This window comes from Hyperolius riggenbachi, chromosome 5, assembly GCF_040937935.1.
Source record: "Hyperolius riggenbachi isolate aHypRig1 chromosome 5, aHypRig1.pri, whole genome shotgun sequence".
NCBI classification, from domain to species: Eukaryota; Metazoa; Chordata; class Amphibia; order Anura; family Hyperoliidae; genus Hyperolius; species Hyperolius riggenbachi.
In genome coordinates, this window is record NC_090650.1 from 8,382,510 (window position 1) to 8,399,892 (window position 17,383).

A 17,383-nucleotide genomic window follows, 5' to 3' on the forward strand; every position below is an offset into this window, starting at 1 on the left:
GTATACGATAAAATATATAAAGGCAGTGTGTTTTAGGATACCTAGTAGGACTGCAATTTGGTCTTAGAACAAAGGGAAGTGGCTTAGGGTAGCGCATATGCTTGTCGGAACAAATACGTTTTTAGAGAGCGTTTAAAGGTAACAATGGTTGGCGAGTGACGGATGTGTTGTGGGAGGGGATTCCAGAGGAGGGGTGAAGCGCATGCGAAGTCTTGTAAGCGGGAATGTGAGGAGGTGATTCTAGAGGAGGACAACAGAAGATCGTGTGCAGATCTGAGATTGCGATTGGGTTTGTATCTGGAAATGAGTGATGATATGTACCGGGGAGAGAGATTGTGGAGAGCTTTGTAGATAGGGTTAGGAGTTTGAACTGGATCCTTTGGTTAATTGGCAGCCAGTGAAGAGCTTGACAGAGAGGATCAGCTGAGGAAGATCGAGAAGAAAGATGAATGAGACGAGCAGCTGAGTTCAGTACCGACTGGAGCAGGGCCAGTTTGTTAGACGGTAGTCTACAAAGTAGTACGTTGCAGTAGTCCAGACGAGAAATTATGAGAGCATGTATTAACATTTTGGTTGTGCCTTGAGTGAGAAAGGGACGGATGCGAGATATATTTTTGAGTTGGAGATGGCAGGAGCTGGTTATGGAGTGAACATGAGGAATAAAAGAGAGAGAAGAGTCGAATATTACCCCCAAGCACCGAGCTTTGGGAACTGAAGTTATGGGAGTGTTATTAACATTTATTGTTACTTCAGGCAGAGAGGTGGCCAGAGACGGTGGAAAAATTATTAGTTCTGTTTTACTCATATTAAGCTTTAGGAAGCGAGAGGACATGAATATAGCAGACAAGCAGTCAGGAACACATTTGAGGAGGGAGTTAAGGTCTGGGTCCGAGAGGTACAGTTGTGTATCGTCTGCATACAGGTGGTGTTGAAACCCGAATGAGTTCATTAAGTCACCAAGACCGTGCATGTAGATGGAAAAGAGGAGGGGACCAAGGACAGAGCCTTGAGGAACCTCGACAGACAAAGCACGATATATTATCTGACATTATATATGTCACTGTACATAATTTTTCTGTCATTATCTGAATTAGTGAAATTATTATGGCTCCTGGATGATGTCATGATGCTCGAGCAGAATGTTATATTGCTCTGTTATGTTTTTCTTCTTTTAATAGAAGTTATAAAAAAAAGTGATGATAGCTGGTTACAGCAGGGACCTCGTAGCTTTGTGTGGCCAGGCAATAAATCCAGCGTAATCATACCTGATGCAATAAATCCAGTGTAATCATCCCTGATCTGTCTCTGCAGACGCCGAGCTGCTGGGGAGAGGAGAGTACGGAGAAGAGGGCCGGACATCAGCGATCTGCATCCTGGGGTAGTGCAGACCAACTCAAAGAGGTACTGGACTCCGCCCACTAATCCGATGACTTTGTTTTCAGCTTCTGCTTACTTATTCACGCCCAAAGATGATCGTTTTCATAAAGTCATAACTGATGTGTGGGGAGAAAAGATGCAGGAAAGCCTCTGTGATCCTGGGGTCTCCTCTCCAAATCCCCCCCCCCCTTACCAAAGCGGGGGGGGGGGGGCGCTTACTATGTGCGGGTCTCTCCATGGATGGCCACACATCAGATTGTGATTGGCCAATCCCTGACTAGTTTACCACTTCCATATTGTATGAGAGCCAACAGATTTTTAATACTTTTAACAGATTGTGTAGGTAAGATCTCATACTACTCATACTATGTGTAAGTGGTAACCTTGGCCGATCAGAATTGGATGTGTGTAGCAGGCGTAACACTAAAATGATTCAAATAGATGATTTAGCCTCCCTTCTAGACATCTGTAGCTGACAAATGAAGGATGCACAATTTTGTCTAAAGGTATCGGTTGCAAATAGTTATGGTCATGTCTAGGAGAAGTCATGGAGAAGCATGTGATCAGTGTGGTCAGGTGATAGATATGTAAGTCTCTGATTAGTGATAGTCATGTCTAGGAGAAGTTATGGAGAAGCATGTGATCAGTCTGGTCAGGTGATAGATATGTAAGTCTCTGATTAGTGATGGTCATGTCTAGAAGTCATGGAGAAGCATGTGATCAGTCTGGTCAGGTGATAGATATGTAAGTCTCTGATTAGTGATGGTCATGTCTAGGAGAAGTCATGGAGAAGCATGTAATCAGTCTGGTCAGCAGAGTAACCAAGCAGCTCGGGGTGACCCAAACCACTAGGAATGTATAGGGGTATAAAAGAGACCGAAAAGCCCTCCTACTAATAAGCAATGCCGGGTGAAATGTGCCTTCTTAAAACAGAAGGAAACTTACAATAATTCACCTATAAATGAACATTTGTGGTTACCCACAATGCACTACTACTGAATATGCAAATTATCCCTTTTTGCCCCTGAAAGCCAGGCAAGCATCCAGAGCCGCTGGTGTATCGCAAGCCTATAGCTTTACATTTTACACAGCCACATCAACCCCACATGCAGACAGCCTGTTTCAGGCTTTTGGCCCTCATCAGTACATGGTAATTTGCATATTCAGTAGTAGTGCATTGTGGGTAACCACAAATGTTTACTAATAGCTGAATTATTGCAAATTTCCTTCTGTTTTAAGATGGCAAATTTCACCAGTCTGGTCAGGTGATAGATATGCATGTCTCAGATTGGCTAGTCGTGAGCTAAAGCAGGGTGTGATCACAGCAAGTCTGAGGCTTGCAAATCTATCAGCTGATCATATAAATCGCATGCTTCTCTGTGACTTCCTTAACTCGTCACCATCACTCGTTGCAAATTTCTGTTGTGCTCCCTTCAATGTGGACCTGAACACAGAACTTCCTCTCTGCTCTAAAAGATTCATAAGAGCATAATAACCTTTAAAGAAAAACATTTCTTTGTTACAGCTGATACAAATCCTGCAATTAATCTGCAGTGTCTACTTCCTGCATTCATTGAAGCAGACATTAACATCCTGTGCTTTCAAATTAGCCTCTCAGCTGTGGCAGTCAGCTAATACAGCTGAGGGATTAAATTACAACTTGTGATGAGACATAGATGAGGGGGAATTAAGACAGGCTAAACTAAATACAGGGTGAATTTCTTTCTTTTTCCTTTTGTCCTGTGCAAAAGTTCAGGTCCACTAGACCAGGGGATTTCTGCATGATAGGTGCTGCGTGGGGTCTCCAGCCCGCAGCACCGATCGTGATTTAGACAGGGCGTTCAGACTTCTCCCCCCCCCCCTTTTTCCCCACTAGGGGGATGTCCTGCTGGGGGGGTCTGATCGCCGCCGCTGCCTACTGCCGAGGGGGGGGGGGGGGCTCCTCAAAGCCCCCCTCCGCAGCGATATTCCTCCCTCCTTCCCCTTACCTCCCTCTGGCTTTCTACGGCGCAGGAAGGTTATCCGTCCTGCGCCGGATAGGATGGGCTTTAGCCTATCAGATGCCGGCGATCGCCGATCTGCTGCGCAGCAGCGCCGTATTGATGTAAACAGCGGGGATTTCTTCCCCGCGTGTTTACAATTAGCCTGCGAGCCGCGATCGGAGGATCGCAGGCTATTCACGGAGACACCCTCCGTGAACTGACATGGAACGTTTCCATGTAAAACCACAAACGACCAGCCGCCGCCTATTGGCGTTAGCTGGTCGTTAAGTGGTTATGTGAAGTGAAAATAAACTTCTCCTACCTATTATTAATAATAATAATAATAATATAATAATAATATTAATAAAGTGTCCCTGCGTCTGTCCGTGTGTCGGTGCTTTTTAGCACCGCGCATGTGCAGGAACAAGACGCAGAGACACTGCCGAGAGCCGGAGGAGGGCGGGGCCAGAAGGGTCGGGCGGATTACTGACAGACCTAGCCCGTTTTTAAACAGGTTAAGGTCACTAGTGAGTTAATGATTTGTGGGTGTGGTACTGCTAAGAAATAGGACTTTAGTTACAAAATGTATGAGTCTCATTTTAAGAGTTCAGGGAAAGTTAAGAAACGTCACTTTCTGCTAAAGAGCTTCTCTGAGCTCTACGACTAATTTAGTCAGAGAGCGGTGCTATTTTCTGAAGCACTTCTACATAAAAAACAGTGAAAGAAAACTTCAGATAAGATTTTACTGCAGGAACGTTCAATGGGTCTTTAGTTCTGCTCTGTTCCATAGTTTAAAAGGCAGAGTGTAGTGTGGAAACGGCAACTATTAGAGAATTATGCAATGTTATAACAAAAGCTATATAACTGAAAATGACTCTCTTCTTTGCTGCTAATCTTCTATGAATTATTCATACTACACATACAATTCAGAACAACCAACAAGAATTGGGTGGCCAACATTTTATCAATGGCACCACTCTTTTTTGCAAAGAGGAGAGATGTTGGTAACATAGACAGCTATAGACAATACACTAAACCACCATCTCCATGTGCTTGTACAAAAACTTTATTAGTGGCATGCAAAAATAGCCAGCAGCGGAACAACATTACCCTCCCTTTAAAACCAATTAAAAACCCTGGTCATACAACAAAAGCGTGATTGATTCATCCCCACTGTCACCTTGATAGTTATAATCAGTCCGATCGCCCAACGCAAGCCTATGCCAATCTGACTAATCCACCGCTCAAGCTGACAATTTTGTGGGCCCACCACCGGCGCACACCTCGAGGCACATCAGCTCTATTCAATAGATTCCAGTGTGTCATATCTGACTGTTGTCATTCAATTCACTGCAGAGCACAACCTGTACCAGACAGATGTAGACCAGGCCCTCCCGCTGGTCTACACATGTGAGCGCTCACACTCCTGGAACGCCGAGCGGCGCCCGTGGAATCTCTTGGAGAGAGACGGCAGCAGATTGGAGGGCGAGGTGACGCAGTTGGCATCGGGCTGAGGCGGAGATTACGCGGCCCTGAGTGGAGCTCCCTCGCTGGAAGCAAAAGACTGCTGTTCTGATCGCTCCACTCACCGCAATATGGATGGTGACGTATAGCAGCTGCTGAGACACGGCTGTGTATGTTGAAGTGCTTATAGTTCTGGAGGAATACTGTGATACATCTGTCTGGTACAGGTTGTGCTCTGCAGTGAATTGAATGACAACAGTCAGATATGTGACACACTGGAATCTATTGAATAGAGCTGATGCTGGGACATTGAGACATATCAGCAGTGATCCTGGAACGGCATAGTTTAGAAGCAGAAATACAGCGCTGAGACGGTTGGCCATACATTGAACTGTGTGTGAGTGGAGGCCTCGAGGTGTGCCCCGGTTTTAAATATGACCAGGGTTTTTAATTGGTTTTAAAGGGAGGGTAACGTTGTTCCGCTGCTGGCTATTTTTGCATGCCACTAATAAAGTTTTTGTACAAGCACATGAAGAGATGGTGGTTTAGTGTATTGTCTATACACATACAATTCATAAGTTTTTTCCAATTCATTGTCACTTTAAATGGCTGAATAAACAGCCGCCCTGTCGTTGTGAGGTCACACACCGTTTTCTGGGACTCTCTCATGAGAGGATTTTGAGAAGTATTCCGTAAGGCCGTGCGAAGTTCTCCCATGTGAAAGTTGTGAAGATGAGAAGAGGAAGATGCTCCTGATTACTGAACGTTATTTCAGGTCATCCGCTATGAAAATCTCCTCCATAACCCCAATCTGTCAGATCCGGGGAGAGAGCGGAGCTGTCTGAAGAAAAGCACAGGTTGCAAATTACTATGTGTCATGCATGATTCGCCCACGCCCGCCGATTTACACTTCTCGCTAGTTACTTTCCACCCACTCCCCGTAACCTAGACATCAGTATTGTTCTAAGCCGGTTAATTACCAAGTGCAAACGAACATCTTCACTGTCCCGCACCGTCACCGCGTGGTTAAACCGTCATATTAGCCGACATTTAAACTTGTTTGAATTTAATGCAGAAAAAAAATCCAAAACTATTCATCACTTTTAGCTTTAGTTTGAGTGTGGATGTATTTTGTTAGGTTGTCATCCAGGGAGAAGGGGGTGAGCTGGTTAGCAGTTTTCTCCTCAGACATTTTTGTCCAGCCTGGTGGAGTGGTAGGGGGAATACAGGGCTGGCACAGTTCTGCTTACAGCATTGGGGGATGAGGAGGCGAGTCGATAACAACCGGGTGCTCACTAAAATTGGCTGGGTGGAGCACCTTCTAATAGAACCCGGGGAAGAACGCTGGTTAGGGTTGGGACATCATGTCTAGTTTTGGATATTGTTGGCGTTTGCGGTTCTGGTTAGGGAAAGGCCTCTTTTACACTTAGAGAACCAGAGACATTTGAAAAAAGCTTTTATACATACCTGGGGCTTCCTCCAGCCCCATAAGCCTGGATCGCTCTTACGCCGCCGTCCTCCGCTGCCTCTATCCGTCGGTATCGGGTCCCGTACTTTCAACCAGTCGAGCCAGTCAACGCAAGCGCAGTGCATCACTGCCAGCGGACGCAGCAAATTGTACGCAAGAGCAGGGACTCCCTCCATATCCTGCGCTTGCGTACATTTGGCCACGTCCACCGGAAGTGACGGGACCCGGTAGCGGCGATAGAGGCAGCAGAGGACAACCGCATGGGAGCGATCTAGGCTCATTTTTTACCCAGGCTTCGTCTCTGGTTCCCTTTAAAGGACTATTATCATGAAAGAAGTAGGCAGTTAAAATCTGACAAAGGCCACAGGTTTTTGGCCAGTCCATCTCCTCATGGGGGATTCTCAGGGTTTTCTTTGTTTTGAGCAGCATTTCATGAACAGCAGTGGCAAAGTCTGATTGACAAAATAGTGTACAAGTGAGTAGGAAAGCTGGCTGGTTTCTTACTATTTTGGCAGAAAGACTGCTGTTAAGGAAATGCTGTTGAAAACAATTAAAACCCTGATAAAACCCATGTGGCGATGCACTGGCCCAAAACCTGTCAGTTCTGCCAGATTTTAACTGTCTACTTTTTTTTTTTTTTTTTTTTGCGATGGTGGTCCTTTTACTACCTAAAGACTGCGTCACGCCGATGGGCGTGATCGCGGTGGCAGCCCCAGGACCACCTAACGCCAATTGGTGTCAAGTCCTGGGGCCGGCTATTGCAGGAGATCGTGCATACCTCCACTTGGTAGGCTCCGCCTTCAGTCTCCCAGCGGCGAACGCTGATGGGAGACTGTTAGACGGCAAAACCGCCTTCTTTTTATGTAGTACAGCACTGCAATCTGCAGCAGCGCTGAGCTGGGGACAGCCGTGTGACACGGCTGTCCCCTCTGGGGCACAAGAGAGCGATCGACTTTCATAGGCTGAAGCCGATGACAGCCAATCGCTATGATTGGCTGGTGGGGGGTGGGAGGGAAGCAGAGGGAGAGGGGGAAAAAAATAAATTTATTTTAAAAAAAAATACAATAAATATTTGTAAAAAAAAAAAAAAATTACACAAACAGCATGGGGAGGGGGGGGGGGGGGGGGCGGCTGGGCGGGGTTGGGAGCGATCAGACCCCACCAACAGAGAGCTCTGTTGGTGGGGAGAAAATGGGGAAGGGGTAGGATCATTCGTCGTGTGCTGTGTTGTGCAGCCCTGCAGCTTGGCCTTAAAGCTGCAGTGGACTATTTTGAAAACAATAGCTTGGTCTTTAGGGGGGGGGGGGGGGGGGGGTTAGCACTGTGGTTCTCAAGTGGTTAATCATTTGCTCTGTTATAACTGAAAGAAAACTGATTTTCAAAGTAATCCCCAGGTTTTCCTATGGCAGAGTTCCCCATCTTTTCCACAAAAAAGCACTGCTAAGGAAAAAACACATACTATCGCATACCAATGCATTAAATGTAAAAGGCTCCTTAGGTAATGGGATCTCCCTCCCATTACCTAAGGAGCCTTTTACATTTAATGTCAGACTGTTGGGGTCAGATATTGGTAGAGGGATGATTCTTGTGAGAATATGGTTAGGGTTCAGGCTTGTTGCCACACAGTGTCGGCATGTGTCTTGTGAGATGCTGGCACAGCTGTGATGCCAAAGATAAATAAATAAAAATGCAGCGTGCATTAATTTGTTTATAAACAGGTATAGGTATTGCAGGGGTTAATAAGCTAGGCTGGAGTTAAAACTTAAATGAGGATTAAAAAAAAAAACACTAAATTGGGACCATGTCACTTTATTATTATTATTATTATTATTATTATTATTATTATTATTTTTACTTTTAAAACTTTTTTTATTTTTCTGCTCCCCCCAACTTTATTGAATTTTGATTATTTGCTAGCAGCAATAATTTACAGGAAAGTGCACGTGTGACAGCGGGCAGAAATTTAGTTTTATTGGAGGACATAGATTCTACATCCTAAAACCTACAGCAGCACTAATAACGTAGAATCTACATCCTGAAACAACAAGCAGTTAAGTATCGGTAGAGGGAAGGCAATAGTAAAATATTGGTAAAATGTGCTATCTCTGGCGCCCAGATTACCGCAGGGCCCTTTTTACATGTACACATATTTCCTAACGCTTCATGTTCCTGTGAAATGTGTGAGCTTGATGGCTCGGGGGTCATTGGGACAGAGGAAAATCTCACCAACATGGTCCCAATCTGAGGTCGAGGCTTTGGTAACTTTCTGTACCTATGACACGTGGGTTAAAACAAGGGCAGGGAAAGGAATCCATTAAAGGGAACCTTAACTGAGAGGGATATGGATGTTTCCTTTTAAACAATACCAGTTGCCTGGCATTCCTGCTGATCTCTTTGGCTGCAGTAGTGGCTGAATCACACACCAGAGACAATCATGCAGGTAATCCAGTCTGATCTGCATGCTTGTTCAGGGGCTATGGCTGAAAGTATTAGAGACACAGGATCAGCAGGACTGCCAGGCAACTGGTATTATTATAAAAGGAAAAATTAATATCCTTTCTTAGTTTAGGTTCCCTGTAACCCCCCTGGCGGTATGAAAAATTCCGCCAGGGGGCATCGTAGCAGTTTTTTGTTTTTTTTTTAAATCATGCAGCGAGCCCTGGGCTCGCTACATGATAGCCGCTGCTTAGCGGCATCCCCCCACCCGCTTCGATCGCCTTCGGCGATCTCCGATCAGGAAATGCCGTTCAAAGAACGGGATTTCCTGGAGGGCTTCCCCTGTCGCCATGGCACCGACGTCAGCGACGTCGGGACGTCATTGGGAGTCCCGATCCACCCCTCGGCGCTGCCTGCCACTGATTGGCCAGGCAGCGCTGGGGGGGGGGGGGGGGCGGGCGCGCCGCAACAGATAGCGGCGATCGGGCGCGGGCCGGCGGCGATCAGTGTGCTGGCGCAGCTAGCAAAGTGCTAGCTGCGTCCAGAAAAAAAAAAAATTATGTAAATCGGCCCAGCAGGGCCTGAGCGGCACCCTCCGGCGGCTTACCCCGTGTCCAGCACGGGGTTACCGCTAAGGAGGTTAAACAGTACAATTTTTTTTTTTTTTTTTTTTTTTTTTTTTTAGTGAATGATTGTATTGTTGATCAGATTATTCAGAGTGCTTTGTGAGAACCTGGTTGGCCCAAACGATCGTATTGATCATTTGATAGACCTACGGAGGCTGCCATATTTATTTCCTTTTAAGCAGTGCACATTGCCTGGCTGTCCTGCTGATCCTCTGCCTCAGTGTGATTCAGACACTACCGCAGGACAGCCAGGAACTGGTAGTGTTTAAAAGGAAATAAATATGGCAGCCTCCATATAACTCTGACCTCGGGTTCACTTCAAGCATGTGGCCTGTTCAGTGTCTCTGTTTGTGGCCCCCCCACCAAATCGATGTAAAAAAAATTGCTTGCAAAATTCCTGGTACAGTCAGGTCATCTGGGTGTTTCTGGCCCGAGTGTCTTCTGAAGATAAGAAAACTTGCTGTACGGCTGTGTGGAACGGCAAGACGGTTATACAGTTGTGTTCAAAATGATTCAACCCCCAATGCTGTGTGGAACGGCAAGACGGTTATACAGTTGTGTTCAAAATTATTCAACCCACAAAGCTGTAAAGGGTTTTAGGGAATTTAGTGTACGTTTGTAATTGTGTTCAGAATGAAATCTTACAAGGACTGTTTAAAGAACCAAATGCAACTAAAATGACATCAATTGTTTTTGTAATACAGTATTAAATGTTTTTTGTGTGATTTCTTCATTGACACAATTATTCAACCCCTTAAAGACTACCACTCTTAAGAACAGAGGTTCATTCAAGTGTTTTCGATCAGTTATTGAAAACACCTGTGGATGTTAACGAGCAGCAATCAAGCATAATCAGCACCAATTAGGCAGATTTAAAGAGAATCTGTATTGTTAAAATCGCACAAAAGTAAACATACCAGTGCGTTAGGGGACATCTCCTATTACCCTCTGTCACAATTTCGCCGCTCCTCGCCGCATTAAAAGTAGTCAAAAACAGTTTTAAAAAGTTTGTTTATAAACAAACAAAATGGCCACCAAAACAGGAAGTAGGTTGATGTACAATATGTCCACACATAGAAAATACATCCATACACAAGCAGACTGTATACAGCTTTCCTTTTGAATCTCAAAAGATCATTTGTGTGTTTACCTTCTGTCCCCTGCTTCTCTCATGCACTGAAGTGACAGGTTTCCTGCAGACAGCTCTGCCTGTGCCTGTGTTTGTAATTCCTCATTATGTGTCAGCCAGCTACTTTCACAGCCTAACATAGGAGGATTTTTATCCAGCTCTCTTCTATCACTGATAAGATAGCAGAGAAGCTGCTGGCTTATGTAAATAAAACACACACTGGAGTGTGCATAGAGGAACAGTTCAACACTGAAGAACTTGGCAGCCTTCCAGACACAGGCCGACAAGTCTGACAGGGGAAAGATACATTGATTTATTACAGAGACGGTGATAGTACAAAGTGCTGCAGTGAGCCAGAACAGATTAGAATAGGTTTAGGAACTAGTAGCATGGTAGAAAAAAACGTTGTAATTTTTGTTACAGAGTCACTTTAAAATGACTGTGATACTCAACTCCTTCTAGACCAGGCATGGGCAAACTCTGCCCTCCAGCTGTTGCGGAACTACAAATCCCACAATGCATTTGCTTTAATGAGTCATGACTGTGGCTCTCAGACTCCTGCAATGCATTGTGGGACTTGTAGTTCCGTAACAGCTGGAGGGCAGAGTTTGCCCAGGCCTGGTCTAGACATTTACTGGTGTATTTACAAACATGGTGAAGTCAAGAGATGGTACAGGAAGAGAAGAGGTGATTTCTCTTCACAGGAAGGGCAATGGCTATAAGAAGATTGCAAACATGTTAAACATACCAAGAGACACAATAGGAAGCATCATTCGCAAATTCAAGGCAAAGGGCACTGTTGAAACGCTACCTGGTCGTGGCAGAAAGAAGATGCTGACTTTGACTGCTGTGCGCTACCTGAGGCGCAAAGTGGAGAAAAGTACCCGTGTGACTGCTGAGGAACTGAAAAAAGATTTGTCAGATGCGGGTACTGAAGTTTCAGCTCAGACAAGAAGGCGCTCACTGCGTAATAAAGGCCTCCATGCCAGAACTCCCAGGCGCACCCCCTTGCTGTCTCCAAAGAATAAGAAGAGTCGACTGCAGTATGCCAAAAGTCATGTGGACAAACCACAAAAGTTTTGTGGTAGTGTTCTGTGGACTGATGAAACAAAATTAGACCCATGGATCAACGCTATGTTTGGAGGAGGAAGAACAAGGCCTATGATGAAAAGAACACCTTGCCTACTGTGAAGCATGGCGGGGGGTCAATCATGCTTTGGGGCTGTTTTGCTTCTGCAGGTACAGGGAAGCTTCAGCGTGTGCAAGGTACCATGAATTCTCTTCAGTACCAGGAGATATTGGATGAAAAAATGTGATGCAGTCCGTCACAGACCTGAGGCTTGGGAGACGTTGGACCTTTCAACAGGACAATGATCCCAAGCACACCTCCAAGTCCACTAGAGCATGGTTGCAGATTAAAGGCTGGAACATTTTGGAGTGGCCATCGCAGTCACCAGACTTGCATCCGATTGAGAACCTCTGGTGGGACCTAAAGAAAGCAGTTGCAGCGCACAAGCCTAAGAATGTGACTGAACTGGAGGCTTTTGTCCATGAAGAATGGGCTGAGATACCCGCAGATCGCTGCAAGACACTTGTGTCAAGCTATGCTTCAAGTTTAAAAGCTGTTATAACTGGAAAAGGATGTTGTACTAAGTACTAAGAATGAATGTCACTTGGGGGTTGAATAAAACTAATAATGATGTGAGCACAGAAAAGACATTTGTGGTGATTTCATTATAAATGTTATATTTGTCGGACTTACAAGTGCCTCTTTGATTTAATTGTAAGCAAGATGACTGAAATGATCAAAACCAATGGCACACTGGCCAAAACACTCAAGTTTGAATCATTTTGAACACAACTGTATTTTGCTATCAGTGTATATATTGCAATATTTATCCCTACATAGTTACATCACTATTTTGAATGCTGTAATATCCCCGTGTAGCATTTGAATAATGCTGTAATATCTCCTTTAGCTGTAAATGTGCAGAATGTGAGCACTTTATAAATAAAGCTTAAAGTGACACTGAAGCAAAATAAACTTATGAGATAATGAGATGTAAAAAAGGAACATGCGCTACTAAAATACTAGCTTCTTTTAGCAGTAATAAAACTTTTCTAAAATTCAATAATCCACCCTGTATGCAATCTACACTCGTAACACCCATACAATCACACAGTCAATTGGCCAAACCCACATGACCCTCTAAAGCCATGGAAAAAAAAACTTCTCAATTTCAAAAAAGCAGTTCAAATTCACTGGCAAGATCCGGGGTTTCAACCAGAAACAGCCCTATGTATGCAAGTCCTTGGGCAAAGGATCCAATATGTCCGTGATGGTGATAGCAAAATTTTGTAAAATCTCCACCGCTATAAATAGAGCAATAGGACCGGTCCTTTATGCCTCTAATCAATGATTAGCCTTAAGCCTTTTAACTTCTTGGATGATCGCTACAATAGAAGTCCACTCAGAGTACCTTAAAGAGAATCTGTACTCTAATATTCTTACAATAAAAAGCATACCATTCTATTCCTTATTTTATCCTGTGCCCCTCTGTGCTGTTTCTGCCACTCTCTGCTGCAATCCTGGCTTGTAATTAACAGTTTTAGGCAGTGTTTACAAACAAACTAACCAGCTTCTAATAGGCTCAGCTAAGCATAGTGTGTGAGTCATTCAGAGCCTGCAGGGGGCCTGCAGAGGGTGTGTATCGCTTCTACCAATCACAAGCAGCCCTGCACATTCCACACAATCAAGCCTTAGCCCGACAAACAGGACAGAGGAAAGATACATTGATTTATTACAGAGACAGTGCAGTTAGGAAAGACTGCAGTAAGCCAGAGCAGATTAGAACAGGCATAGGAACTTATAGGATAGAAGAACTAAGGCTGAAAAATTTGTTACAGAGTCTCTTTAAGTAAAGTGCTTGGGTCCTTTTCTTCTACTATCCACGTAGCTGGGAACTTCAGAGCTTTCTTACTCCGGCGGTGCCCGGCAGCCTGCGTCACTTCCTGCTGACAGTTCCAGTGGCGACGCTCGCTCTTCCGGGACTTCACCGCTCCTAGTATCTTTGTTGAAGGTGACGTCACCAAGGAGTCAGCTGAGATGCAGGTCAATGGAGGGAAGGAGAATCATGAATTGTATGTGTAGTACGGATAATTAATAGAACATTAGTAGGAAAGAGAGAAGTATTTTATCTGCATTTCTCGTGATATAGCTTTTCTTTTATTGCATTTATTTATTTATTGTATTTATAAAGCGCCAACATATTACGCAGCGCTGGACGTTAACCTCCCTGGAGGTCAATTAAAACCGCCAGGGGGCAGCGCAGCACTTGAAATTTTTTTTTTTTAAATCGTGTAGCTAGCTACATGATAGCTGCTGTGCAGCGGCATCTCCCCTCCCGATCACCTCAGGCGATCAGACCAAACAGGAAATCCCATTCAGAACGAGATTTCCTGTTTGGCTTTCTCCGTCGCCATGACAACAATCGGGATGACTTCATCCACGTCATGGCGTCGAAGGGAGTCCCGATCCACCCCTAAGCGCTGCCTGGCGGTGATTGGCCAGGCTGCGCAAGTGGTCTGGGGGGGGCGCGGCGGGTAGCGTCGAATCAGCGCGGAGCGGCGGCGACGATCGTGTAGTACACGCAGCTAGCAAAGTGCTAGCTGCTTGTAACAAAAAAAATTGTACAAATTGGCCCACCAGGGCCTGAGAAATCCCGGCGGCTTAGCCCGAGTTCAACTCTGGCCTACCGCCAGGGAGGTTAAGGCTACAGACAATATTTAGGGCAGTTTCGGTTGAATGGGCAGGCCGAAATCCAGATTGCAGTGGGTCTAGCAGCGAGTTTGCATTGAGGTACTGGGTCAGGCGTTCATTCTGTCATATTTTCAGTTTACAAATCACCCTCTATTTTAAACTATAAAACAAAGCAGAGCTAATCACCCCTTGAACTTTCCTGCAGTAAAACCTTATCTCACGCTGTCTCTGTTTCTTTGATGTCTAAATGCTTCAGAAAACACGACTGTATTCACCCAAGTTGGGTCGGGAAGCTCAGAGAAGCTTTTTTGCATACATAACTGAAGTTTCTTAACTCTTTACTGTACTGGAAACCATATGAGACTATTTTCTTTGCTACTAAGGTTCTATATCTTAGCTGTGCTACGCATACCATTCATTATCTCATTAGTTTATTTTCACTTCAGGTTTGGGCTAATAATTATTTTGTGGTCCAGGAAGTAATGGCAGCTCAGTTGGGTATAATCTTCAGTTTCCCTTTCTGAATCGGACGCTGAGAAGGGGCGGAGAATGGAGTATTTGGGATGGCCAGTGATGCAGAGCTCATGCAGGTTTTATGCCTCTTGGAATTCCAGCCTGCGTAAACTTTGCATAAAGATCAGATTATGGGAAACTTATTGACCGTCCCCTGTTAGCTTCCTGCATTATAGTGCCTCCTGTTTACCGTGATCAGGAAAAACGAACAATGTTTATCCAGCTAATAAACTAATCTAATATAAAAACCACTCTTCCAGTTTAGCCTAGAACAGCTGAGGTCTCTGATAAGTTACACCTTCTTTTTCCTTGCAGCCATGGCAACAGTCCAGTTTCTTTTCCCTCTGCAGTGAGTGCCTCCTTTATGTAGGTCTGTGTGTGCAGCTGTAGGGAGTTTCTGATGCCAAATGTCTGATCGCCGCCATTGTGCACCCCACCTTCTCCCCCCTACCCCCACCCCCCAAGATTCAGTTTCACTTGGACTGTCTGAAGAAAGGACAAGTAGATAATGTTTAGAAATGTCTGCTGAAATACTTATACTTCCTCTGAAGGAAGTGGTCTTTCTATGTTCCGCAGATGTGGAGCTACGCTGGGAGAAGAAGAGTTGAGTAGTTAGTAGGTTAATCCAGCTACTAGCACTTTATACTTGTTTGAACATTTTGATGGTTGTATTTGTTGAAAAATGACCTATGTCCTCCAGAACTGCGCATTTCCCACCAATCACTGATCTGTTCCTCTGTGTTTAACTCTTCGTGTCTCCACAGATCGCCAAACTAAGACAGCAACTCCAGCGTACCAAAAACAACACTCGTCACATCAAGGATAAAGACAGCCTGTCACCTATACAAGGGAACCATATAGCAGTCAGTCATACTCAGGTGAGGTCTCCTTCCAGAGAGTGTTCTGACACACTTACCATGTGGTTAAAGGGTACCCGAGGAGACATGTGGCATGAGGAGATAATTGTGTATGTACAGTGCAAAACAAATTAACCAGGCTGTTTTTGTTTTATTTTTCTGGATGAAAGAGTTAATTTTCAGGCATGCAGGTGACAGCTTATGCCTTGTTGGTACCTTGTCAAGAAGATAATAAACATCACTGATAATCAAGCATAAAAGTTTTCCTGGCAGGATACAACTTCTGAGGGCAGGGGAGAGATAAAAACAGGTCAATTTGTTTTTTAACTCTGGGACATTGACTGTCATTGAGCAAAGACAATAAGTCATTCAACGTACTTTATAAATGTTTGAATATAAAAGAAAACCAAGGGATAGCTTTAAAAAAAAAAAAAGAAAAAAAAAAAGGTCTGCGCAGGACACTATTGCGGACGGGAACGTGAGCAGGGATACGTGTGGACAGAGCCGCGCAGGCGCGGTGATTGGTGAAAGCGAAACTAACCGCCGCGGGGGAATGGAGGATCGTTTGGTAATGGCGCGGGCACAGGAGGGCTGCAGGGGGCTGGTGGAAGCCCCAGGTAAGTGAACATTTTTTTTTTGTGTCTTAAGTATCCCTTTAAATCCTTGCAGTTCAGTAGATTCAGCACCTTTTCAAAGTGCGGCAGTGTGATTTGTTTTTGTTAAATCCGAGGTGCATGTTCACTGGAGCGCACGCACCGTATGGTGGGGAACAGTGAGGCGAATAGTACGTTTTGTAAACTACAAAGATAAATAAACTTTCTACTGCTTGAACATGAACAAGGATAGCTGCATTTTATGTATTTGTCACAGGGGGAGTACTCCCATTGTAAAAGACCTAGCCCAGAGATCTGCAAACTTGGCTCTGCAGCTGTTACGGAACTACAAGTCCCACAATGCATTTGCCTCTATGAATCATGTCTGTGGCTGCCAGACTCCTGCATTGTGGGACTTGTAGTTCCTTAATAGCTGGAGAGCTGAGTTTGCAGATCACTGACCTAGCCTGTCTGTCTTAATGCTGCCAGGATCGGGGGGGGGGGGGGGGGCGTAGTCCTTGTGGCATCTCTTGTTGTAAAGCCTTCCAAAGCTCTAGCCGCGATCACGTTGTGTTGCCGCTGCCCGCAAAGCAGGTGGGAGTGACCAGAGCCTTGAAAAAATGGACAACTGTGCCAATAGAGGGGGCGGAGCTTCACCTGTCCATTAAATTATATGCTGGTGGCTGAGATATTAACCCCGAGACCCAACCAATTCTGGCAGCCTTGTCTCTCTTTATTTATTTTTTTTCACTGGAAGCGTTCTTTAAACAGCAAAGACAGGTCTAAAATATTTTGGACTAATTCATCTTCTCATGGGGATTCCCAATATTTATTTTATGCTCTACAAAAGCAATCGTTGGCCATGCTTTGATTGCTTTATACAAAGAAACTCCTCTACAGGTAGTGCCCGGTTAAAGAGGAACGCCAGTGAAAATAATGTAATACAAAAGTGCTTCATTTTTACAATAATTATGTATAAATGATTTAGTCAGTGTTTGCCCATTGTAAAATACTTCCTCTCCCTGATTTACATTCTGACATTTATCACATGGTGACATTTTTACTGCTGGCAGGTGATGTCACTGGAAGGAGATGCTGCTTGCTTTTTTTTGGGGGGGGGGGGGGGGGCAGTTGGACCCAGCTATAAACAGCTGTTATTTCCCACAATGCAACAAGGC

The 17,383-nt window shown here is 44.8% G+C and overlaps 1 protein-coding gene across 1 annotated transcript in view; it reads left to right on the plus strand.

The window, feature by feature from the left end:
• The window catches only part of GLCCI1 (glucocorticoid induced 1), a 96,044-nt gene that overhangs the window by 37,147 nt on the left and 41,514 nt on the right, over positions 1-17,383 (plus strand). The window contains exons 3-4 of the mRNA XM_068235077.1: positions 1,312-1,401; positions 15,520-15,633. Coding sequence (XP_068091178.1) covers positions 1,312-1,401; positions 15,520-15,633 — 204 coding nt within the window. The remainder of the gene's footprint in view (positions 1-1,311; positions 1,402-15,519; positions 15,634-17,383) is intronic.